At 38.0% G+C, this 11,504-nt stretch overlaps 1 protein-coding gene across 2 annotated transcripts in view; it reads left to right on the forward strand.

Moving 5' to 3' along the window:
* LOC128233430 (uncharacterized) overlaps nucleotides 1-11,504 on the forward strand; it is a 64,645-nt gene that overhangs the window by 19,486 nt on the left and 33,655 nt on the right. For both annotated transcript variants that reach the window (XM_052947103.1, XM_052947104.1), the window contains exon 2: nucleotides 9,548-9,731. In XM_052947103.1, coding sequence (XP_052803063.1) covers nucleotides 9,548-9,731 — 184 coding nt within the window. The remainder of the gene's footprint in view (nucleotides 1-9,547; nucleotides 9,732-11,504) is intronic.

Below are 11,504 nucleotides of genomic sequence, written 5' to 3' on the forward strand. Positions count from 1 at the left end.
TGTTGTGACGCGGTGTGTCTGTGTTGTGACGCGGTGTGTCTGTGTTGTGGCGTGGTGTGTCTGTGTTGTGACGTAGTGTGTCTGTGTTGTGACATGGTGTGTCTCTCGTTAAGCAACTGTTAGGCGTTAGTCATGCTTCACTTTACAGTGTTTTTATTCATTTATTGGTATCACAATGCAACATATAATATTTGTTATTCCATTTTGCTATAACATTTAAATTTTAACTATTTTCCGTCCTTGTTTAAATCAAATCAACATTATTTGTAATATATACGTAAATATACGTACACGACATCTGTACTGAAGAGTGTGTGAATGTGAGAGAGCTTGCAAAGAATTAACACTATTGTGGTCAAAGTAGCACTTAATTTAGTAGAACAGGAACAAACTGATGATAATCATTTCATAATAAGATTTGAGTAACTAATGAGTAATAACGAATTCAAGACCAAAGTACCAATGAATATGAAGGTTTTATGCTCACATTAAATTATTGATATTTTGATCATAATAATTCAGCTAATATTTAACACAATTCTATTGCTACTTTATATATGTAGTGAACACAGCGTGTACATGCTGTTTTATGTAATGATGTGATGTATTAAAGTTATTTATAACAGCATTGTCCGGTGGTGAACTTTGTGTCCTTATGTTGATAAATAGCTGTTTCTGTGTCATAGTTTATGTATTTTTTAAAATGAATTTCAAATACCACCATGGAACAAAGGTCAATATATACAGCCAAAGGGACACAAGCTAACACTATATACATACATGTTGATTAGTGTTCCCCACTTAATGTTCACTGATTGATTCGTTGATGAGAGAGAATGAGATCAAGGCAAAAAACACAACTTTCGAAGCGTTGCAGTTTAAATCCTATTTAAACATACATCATAAAATGTATAATTAGAAGAAGGCATGACCAAATATTGCCATCAAAATATATATGCGTTGTATGGGAAACAAGACACCTGTACCCAATGTTTATAAAGGTCCAATTTATTTTTTATTCCTATCAGTATCATTTCCCCATCCTGACACAAATCATTCGAGATCATCATTCTAATATCGAGACACCCTTTAGGCTTTTCAATATAGAATCTTGAATGCAATATTGACTGTCCAAGCATCATCCACAAGTATTCAAGTCATGCAGTGGTTAATTCCGTACAATATTGTCTCTGACTCCGCTGTCATTTTCCCGGCCTTTAATCGCTAACATAACGTGCGCAAATAGTTTTTATAACACAGGACACATTTTACAATTTCGCAATGCATTTCTATGGGGATTGTTCATTAGAAAATAGTTATGCCGTCTTAGATGCACGTGCAACACTTACCAGCGCAACTTAGAACAGAAAGAGATATATTCTTGTCTCCGGATGCTGCTTCAGCTCTCTGACTTCCCTTCGTCAACAAGGCTTTGTATGTGGCCCGACATTACCATATTATGATCGTAATGCAAACATACACATATCTGGTTATATACCAGGGTATTTAAGTCTGCATCAATACCTGCTTGGTTTCATAAATGTTCTCGCCAATTGTCCGTGTTGTCTTTATCTGTCAGCTATACCGAGTATTCCAGCAGGATTGTGTTATATTTAGAATATATTGAGTGTTGCTTACTTGGAATCAGACGACAATTATTTCCCTCGCTGAATGTAACTTAATCCAACAATTGAACATATAAAACTTGAATTGAGATGGCACGCCATCTGATCCATCTGAATCAACGTTTAAAGGGAGGCAATGAATAACTTAAATGCTTTACAATGAAATGAAATAAGTGTTCTTAATTCAAGGAGTCTTTCTTGAATGTGAATGCACACAGATGTATGTATTTCATTTTTTTTTGATGAAATTTTATTGAAAGTGATCGCCAATAATTTAACTCAGGATATGATTTGAAGACCAATAACTTGTAAGTTTTTATCTTAGTTGTGAAGAATATGATGAAAACAATTAAAGATTGATTCAGCCCATTTGTGAGCCTTATCTTTTGAATTGAAATGCATTTGCAGAACAGATTCGGGGAAACAACACTGTATTATCAGCCCGTGGGGAGAAGAGTTCTAGAGAAGGGATTGGCGTAGTTAATGTAATACACATCGTTGATCTAGTACGGACCTCATTCACCACTCGATATAGAAGCTAGATTCGTTTATCTTGCGTGCAGGCTGACATCAAGTGACATGTAAACTTACTTCAAAAATCGTTGTTATTTTGGACTTGGCAATTCTGCTAACGACAAAGACCACCTTCCAACTCATTCCAGAGTAATTAAGCAGTTACGTACAAAGCATTCGGCTCACGCAACTAACACATGAATGCGTTAATTGGCTGTGCCGAAAGTATTGGTTCTTTATTATTTGTAAGATTAGTCGAACTCATTTTATTTTCAGTTCGGGAATAGCGATATAAAAGTGTTGGAAAACCTACAGCAGAAGTAGTCGTTCAGTGCGAATATAGAGATATTAAATCGGTGGTTTACCTACAGTAGAAGCAGTCGTTCAGTGCGAATATAGAGAAATTAAATCGGTGGTTTACCTACAGCAGAAGTAGTCGTTCGGTGCGAATATAGAGATAATAAATCGGTGGTTTACCTACAGTAGAAGTAGTCGTTCAGTGAAATTTAGAGATTTTTAAGTTGTGGTTTACCTACAGGAGAAGTAGTCGTTCAGTGCGAATATAGAGATATTAAAGTTGTGGTTTAACCTCTGAAGAAGTAGTCGCTCAGTGCGAATATAGAGATATTAAAGTTGTGGTTTACATACAGTAGAAGTAGTCGTTCAGTGCGAATATAGAGATTTTAAAGCGGTGGTTTAACTTCTGAAGAAGTAGTCCCTCAGTGCGAATATAGATATATTAAATCGGTGGTTTACCTACAGTAGAAGTAGTCGTTCAGTGCGAATAAAGTAATATTAAAGCGGTGGTTTAACTTCAGAAGAAGTAGTCGCTCAGTGCGAATATAGAGGTATTAAATCGGTGGTTTACCTACAGTAGAAGTAGTCGTTCAGTGCAAATATAGAGATATTAAAGTTGTGGTAAACCTACAGTAGAAGTAGTCGTTCAGTGCGAATATCGAGATATTAAAGTGTTGGTTTTCCTACAGTTTCTGTTGTAATGTTCAGTACGGCTATATTGATATTAGAGTGTTGCTAACCTACAGTTATTTTAGTAAAGTCGTTCAGTACGGGTATTGTGATATTAGAGTGTTGCTAACCTACAGTTATTTTAGTAAAAGTCGTTCAGTGCGGGTATTGTGATATTAGAGTGTTGCTAACCTACAGTTATTTTAGTAAAAGTCGTTCAGTGCGGGTATAGTGATATTAATGCTACGTTTACACTATGTTCCCGGTGGCCACGGCAGCCCCGTTTGCCCCAAACGTATTGCACCGTGTGAATTTGGCCATTTTTGTCTCAATAAACAAGTTTTGTTAGGTTGTGCTAAGTTTCCTCACGTTTTATCAAGGAAACCGTGACAAGCCGTAGGGGCGAAAAAGTGGTTCGTCCAAGGCGCACTAAGGTCCGGGCGCGGTCTACCAGGGATGCATGTACGTTGCGTCCCGGTCCGATACGTTCTGATGGGATCCCTAACGTTGTTCACGTCTTCATCCAGGTCTTATGCGTTTTCCGCGTTTTGTCAAGGCTTCCTATGCATCGAACGCGAACACCGCAGAACTTTGGATTACGTTTGTGTCCACGGTATAAATAAAATCGCCCAAACAACAGCAATCACTGTATCACTTTTCAGAATACTTCGACAAGTAAACATGAATTCCCAAGATGAAGAAGATTTTGTGTATTCATCGCAAATGAAACGTAACGAAACGGCTATCGTTCACCCTAGCTTGCCGTGAAAACCGTGACAAAACGAAGCACAACGTGACAAAACTTGAAAGGAACTTCAGATGCCGGATATTACATATGATTCCCGTCCCCTACGGACGATTTATAAGTTGTGTAACGGCCTATTACGTACTGTCACGTGTCATTACGTTTACCCCGTTTTACTACGACCTATTACGTGTATCATCCACACCGTGGCTGCTGTGGCAAATTTTTTGACAGTTTAAAATTCTGGCCCGGCATGCACGGCAATAACGGTCTGTCACGTTTGCATATCTCGTTCCCCCGCGCTGTCTCACGTTTATCCCGTTTTCTCCACGGTGGTCTGAAACGGGGCTACCGTGGCCACCGGGAACATAGTGTAAACGTAGCATAAGGTGTTGCTCACCTACAGTTCTGTAGTAAAAGTCGTTCAGTGCGGGTATAGTAATATTAAAGTGTTGCTCAATTACAGTTTTGTAGTAATAGTCGTTCAGTGCGTGTATTGTGATATTAAAGTGTTGCTCACCTACAGTTTTGTAGTAATAGTCGTTCATTGCGGGTATTGTGATATTAAAGTGTTGCTCACCTACAGTTTTGTAGTAATAGTCGTTCAGTGGGGATATTGTGATATTAAGGTGTTGCTCACTAACAGTTCTGTAGGAATAGTCGTTCAGTGCGGGTATTGTGATATTAAAGTGTTGCTCACCTACAGTTGTGTAGTAATAGTCGTTCAGTGCTGGTATTGTGATATTAGAGTGTTGGTCACCTACAGTTGTGTAGTAACAGTCGTTCAGTGCGGGTATTGTGATATTAAAGTGTTGCTCTCCTACAGTTCTGTAGTAATTGTCGTTCATTGCGGGTATTGTGATATTAGAGTGTTGCTCACCTACAGTTCTGTAGTAATAGTTGCTAACCTACAGTTCTGTAGTAATTGTCGTTCAGTGCGGGTATTGTGATATTAAAGTGTTGCTCTCCTACAGTTTTGTAGTAATAGTCGTTCAGTGCGGGTTTTGTGATATTAAGGTGTTGCTCACCTACAGTTTTGTAGTAATAGTCGTTCAGTGCGGGTATTGTGATATTAAAGTGTTGCTCACCTACAGTTTTGTAGTAATAGTCGTTCATTGCGGGTATTGTGATATTAAGGTGTTGCTCACCTACAGTTTTGTAGTAATAAGGGTTCAGTGCGGGTTTTGTGATATTAAGGTGTTGCTCACCTACAGTTTTGTAGTAAATGTCGTTCAGTGCGGGTATTGTGATATTAAAGTGTTGCTCACCTACAGTTGTGTAGTAATAGTCGTTCATTGCTGGTATTGTGATATTAAAGTGTTGCTCACCTACAGTTGTGTAGTAATAGTCGTTCAGTGGGGGTATAGTGATATTAAGGTGTTGCTCACCTACAGTTCTGTAGTAATAGTCGTTCAGTGCGGGTATAGTGATATTAAAGTGTTGCTCACCTACAGTTGTGTAGTAATAGTCGTTCAGTGCGGGTATTGTGATATTAAAGTGTTGCTCACCTACAGTTTTGTAGTAATAGTCGTTCAGTGCGGGTATTGTGATATTAAAGTGTTGCTCACCTACAGTTCTGTAGGAATAGTCGTTCAGTGTGGGTATTGTGATATTAGAGCGTTGCTCACCTACAGTTCTGTAGTAATAGTTGCTAACCTACAGTTCTGTAGGAATAGTCGTTCAGTGTGGGTATTGTGAAATAAGAGTGTTGCTCTCCTTCAGATTTTTAGTAATAGTCGTTCAGTGCGGGTATTGTGATATTAAAGTGTTGCTCTCCTACAGTTTTGTAGTAATATTCGTTCATTGCGGGAATTGTGATATTAAGGTGTTGCTCACCTACAGTTTTGTAGTAATAGTCGTTCAGTGCGGGTTTTGTGATATTAAGGTGTTGCTCACCTACAGTTTTGTAGTAAATGTCGTTCAGTGCGGGTATTGTGATATTAAAGTGTTGCTCACCTGCAGGTCTGGAGTAATACTCGTTCAGTGCGGGTATTGTGATATTAAAGTGTTGCTCACCTACAGTTCTGTAGTAATAGTTGCTAACCTACAGTTCTGTAGGAATAGTCGTTCATTGCTGGTATTGTGATATTAGAGTGTTGCTCACCTACAGTTGTGTAGTAATAGTCGTTCAGTGCGGATATTGTGATATTAGAGTGTTGCTCACCTACAGTTCTGTAGTAACAGTCGTTTAGTGCGGGTATTGTGATATTAAAGTGTTGCTCTCCTACAGTTCTGTAGTAATAGTCGTTCATTGCGGGTATTGTGATATTAAAGTGTTGCTCACCTACAGTTTTGTAGTAATAGTCGTTCAGTGGGGGTATTGTGATATTAGAGTGTTGCTCACCTACAGTTCTGTAGTAATTGTCGTTCAGTGCGGGTATAGTGATATTAGAGTGTTGCTCACCTACAGTTCTGTAGTAATTGTCGTTCAGTGCGGGTATAGTGATATTAGAGTGTTGCTCACCGACAGTTCTGTAGTAATTGTCGTTCAGTGCGGGTATAGTGATATTAAAGTGTTACTCACCTAAAGTTTTGTAGTAATAGTCGTTCAGTGCGGGTATAGTGATAATAAAGGGTCGTTCAGTGCGGGTATAGTGATATTAAAGTGTTGCTCATCCACAGTTCTGTAGTAATAGTCCTCAGTGTGGGTATAGTGATATTAAAGTGTTGCTCACCTACAGTTCTGTAGTAATAGTCCCCAGTGTGGGTATAGTGATATTAAAGTGTTTCTCTCCTACAGTTCTGTAGTAATATTCCTCAGTGTGGGTATAGTGATATTAAAGTGTTGCTGACCTACAGTTCTATAGTAATAGTCCTCAGTGTGGGTATAGTGATATTAAAGTGTTGCTCACCTACAGTTCTGTAGTTATTGTCCTTAGTGTGGGTATAGTGATCTTAGAGTGTTGCTCTCCTACAGTTCTGTAGTAATTGTCCTCAGTGCGGGTATAGTGATATTAGAGTGTGTGTTAGACTACTACAGTAATAGTCCTCAGTGTGGGTATAGTGATATTAGAGTGTGTGTTAGACTACTACAGTAATAGTCCCCAGTGTTGGTAAAGTGATATTAGAGTGTTGCCCTCCTACAGTTCTGTAGTAATAGTCCTCAGTGCGGGTATAGTGATATTAGAGTGTGTGTTAGACTACTACAGTAATAGTCCTCAGTGCGGGTATAGTGATATTAGAGTGTTGCCCTCCTACAGTTCTGTAGTAATAGTCCTCAGTGCGGGTATAGTGATATTAGAGTGTGTGTTGGACTACTACAGTAATAGTCCTCAGTGCGGGTATAGTGATATTAGAGTGTTGCCCTCCTACAGTTCTGTAGTAATAGTCCTCAGTGCGGGTATAGTGATATTAGAGTGTGTGTTAGACTACTACAGTAGTAGTCCTCAGTGTTGGTATAGTGATATTAGAGTGTGTGTTAGACTACTACAGTAATAGTCCTCATTGTTGGTATAGTGATATTAGAGTGTGTGTTAGACTACTACAGTAATAGTCCTCAGTGCGGGTATATTGATATTAGAGTGTTGCCCTCCTACAGTTCTGTAGTAATAGTCCTCAGTGCGGGTATAGTGATATTAGAGTGTGTGTTAGACTACTACAGTAATAGTCCTCAGTGTTGGTATAGTGATATTAGAGTGTGTGTTAGACTACTACAGTAATAGTCCTCAGTGTTGGTATAGTGATATTAGAGTGTGTGTTAGACTATTACAGTAATATTCCTCAGTGTGGGTACTAGTGATATTAGTGTGTTGCTCTCCTACAGTTTTGTAGTAATATTCGTTCAGTGCGGGTATAGTGATATTAGAGTAGTGCGGGTATAGTGATATTAGAGTTTGTGTTAGACTACTACAGTAATAGTCCTCAGTGCGGGTATAGTGATATTAGAGTGTTTCTCTCCTACAGTTTTGTAGTAATAGTCGTTCAGTGCGGTATAGTGATATTAGAGTAGTGCGGGTATAGTGATATTAGAGTAGTGCGGGTATAGTGAAATTAGAGTAGTGCGGGTATAGTGATGTTAGAGTAGTGCGGGTATAGTGATATTAGAGTATGTGTTAGACTACTACAGTAATAGTCTTCAGTGCGAGTATAGTGATATTAGAGTGTTGCCCTCCTACAGTTCTGTAGTAATAGTCCTCAGTGCGGGTATAGTGATATTAGAGTGTTGCCCTCCTACAGTTCTGTAGTAATAGTCGTTCAGTGCGGGTATAGTGATATGAGAGCGTTGCCCTCCTACAGTTCTGTAGTAATAGTCCTCAGTGCGGGTATAGTGATATTAGAGTGTTGCCCTCCTACAGTTCTGTACTAATAGTCCTCAGTGTGGGTATAGTGATATAAGATTGTTGCTCTCCTACAGTTCTGTAGTAATAGTCGTTCAGTGCGGGTATAGTGATATTGGAGTGTTGCTCTCCTACAGTTCTGTAGTAATAGTCCTCAGTGCGGGTATAGTGATATTAGAGTGTTGCTCTCCTACAGTTCTGTAGTAATAGTCCTCAGTGCGGGTATAGTGATATTAGAGTTTTGCTCTCCTACAGTTCTGTAGTAATAGTCCTCAGTGCGGGTATAGTGATATTAGAGTGTTACTCTCCTACAGTTCTGTAGTAATAGTCCTAAGTGCGGGTATAGTGATATTAGAGTGTTGCTCTCCTACAGTTCTGTAGTAATTGTCCTCAGTGCGGGTATAGTGATATTAGAGTGTTGCTCTCCTACAGTTCTGTAGTAATAGTCCTCAGTGCGAGTATAGTGATATTAGAGTGTTGCTCTCCTACAGTTCTGTAGTAATAGTCCCCAGTGCGGGTATAGTGATATTAAAGTGTTGCTCTCCTACAGTTCTGTAGTAATAGTCCTCAGTGCGGGTATAGTGATATTAGAGTGTTGCTCTCCTACAGTTCTGTAGTAATAGTCCCCAGTGCGGGTATAGTGATATTAGAGTGTTGCTCTCCTACAGTTCTGTAGTAATAGTCCTCAGTGCGGGTATAGTGAAATTAGAGTGTTGCTCTCCTACAGTTCTGTAGTAATAGTCCTCAGTGCGGGTATAGTGATATTAGAGTGTTGCTCTCCTACAGTTCTGTAGTAATAGTCCTCAGTGCGGGTATAGTGATATTAGAGCGTGTGTTAGACTACTACAGTAGTAGTCGTTCAGCGCTGTCTGCTGCAGTTTGTCAGCTGCATTCCGGACATGATGGGGAAACCAAGATTTCATGGTGAATGTGATAAAAGAGTAAACAATAAAAAATAAGTTGATCACATTTCTTTGTCAACTGTCTTATATCCGTTTTGTCAGCCGTAAATTAAAATGACCAACTGTGTTTTGTACTGCCTGAAACAAATATCGCTTGCTTTTTATATTTTTTGCGGACATATCTTTTGAATATTTGATTCCACTCTCGTCACGTATATGAGAACTTGATATCAGACGTCACAGTGTTACATACTACATTTCCATACATCCAATAATAAATCGACATACACTGATAAATAGAAGATTCCATGACGATGACTTCATGCATATTTCAATTAAATAAGGTATGTAATGCCAATGCCACCATGTTATCATGTTCAAACAGTTGATGACGTTAGTACGTCATAGTGAACAGGCGTCACAATGACCAATATTATATATAGTGAATACATGACTCTTTTCAAATGATATGTCAACAACTCTACTATCAGATTTCTTTACAGTTTTATTACATTTCAGGTTATGAACTCAAAAGGTCGCATATTGTCATTTTCACTACTGTATGGAGTCCTTGTTATGATCGTGTTGAACCCAGCCCCCGTGTCTCCGACCCTATGCGAGTCTCGCTGTGAAAACGCCGTCCCCTACCTACGGAGGCTGAAAACCCTCTGGCACCACCTCTCCAAACGAGAAGGAAGCGATGGTAAGCTCCGCTTGGTTAAAATCATTTGAGTACCCATCACTACAAATCAATGCATGGTGCTCACAATAATAATACACATATTGCTGAAGCATTGAATACAAGTGTTAGTGAAATACATAAAATTCGTATTACAGGAATGACATAAAAGATTAAAAAACAAAGTTCCGCTCTATATCCATCATGATTATAGCGAATTCATATAGGTAAAAACCTTAAAATAATCGTAACGCCTTAGACTTGTAGGGTACTAGTTTCGATAACACTATTGGCGATCAGTCAACTATCTTTAGTGGTGAACATAATGTTGTGTCCAATGAGAAGGCAGTTTACTTCATTTGCCAAAAAAAATCTTTCATTTTACTAGAGTTTGAGAGTTTAGTTTCTTAAAACACTTCGACACACTTTTTTACAAAACGGCCGTCTGACGGAGCACTGTCAAAACCTTATTATGGAAACAGGTTTGTCGAAGTGCTTGATGAAACTAATCACCTTATCAAACTGCGGTAAAAAACGCTGCCCTTTGTTTAATTTAACATGGTTTTGTAAAAGAAAAGTTATCTTTGTTTTAAGTCTTCATTATGTAAGCAAAATGTTGCCTTCCGACGTAGCATTTATGACGCAATTTATCACGTGGTATAAACTGTGGTACACACACTGATTATACCACTAAAAAGTTAAGGATTGTTAGTTTGTACAAAATAGATGGTAACGCGACTGTGTCGGTACATTCTACCCGGCCTTTAAACATTTTTTGAAGTTCTACGGGACAAATTAAGTAAATAGGTGCATGTCTGTATCACTTTTCATTGTTTGTACCTTTTTGTACTACTTCCGGTATTTTAATGTACAGCATCCAGTGTTAAAACTGATGCCACATACAAAAATCATTTCACTCAAAAGGGAAGATCGTGTTAAATAGCTTTTTTATATATGTGTGGCCACGTACTCACATCGGATGCTGTTTTCTTACATCTCAAGTCATGTCCATCCATCACGATGTGGACATACTAATAGCATTGTAATTGTGTTCATCAATATATTCGTACGCGTTTGCTATATGGTCATGGTACCAGAAGTATCGTGTAATGTAGAAATAAGTATTTATAGTATTTTGATATTTTTTTATTATTAATTATTCCACATTACACAACACAATTCATCACATTCACAGTCAATGTACCACATATGGTGTTTATCACGTAAAGCTTATTTAAGAAGTGGGAGTGATGCCCATACAGAACGATTAGAATTTTTTATATTGTTGATCATACAGATAAAGAAAGAAAAGAAAACAAAGAAAGACAAATATTTTAAACCAAAACAAATAAATAAAAGAAGCATTTAATAAACTATGAAAAGGTAGATAGAAAAAACTGTACTAGAGGGTGTTGCTTAAATGAAATCTTTCTTTTAATACATGTCATTTTTGCTCGTGGACTGTTAATATGTCATTCATGAATGCAATTTCATGTTCGATTTTGTATCCTAAACGAATGTAGCTTTTAAAAGCTGTAAAAGTTGAAGTTATATCTCTTAGCTTCATAAAATATATAAAATATTCCATCAACACAATCAAGAAATAAAATGAGACGACTAAAATTGATTTAAAAAAAAATCCAAAACTTATGGTTTTGATATTTAGACATGTTTGGATATTTATTGACAAGAAGATTGTTCCACAAATTTTGTACAAGTCTACATTCTCCAAAAAGATGTTCCATTGTCTCTATATATTCGGAACAGAATTGGCATGCGCTGGAGTTTGTGAGTTTG

This window comes from Mya arenaria, chromosome 5, assembly GCF_026914265.1.
Source record: "Mya arenaria isolate MELC-2E11 chromosome 5, ASM2691426v1".
NCBI lineage: Eukaryota > Metazoa > Mollusca > Bivalvia > Myida > Myidae > Mya > Mya arenaria.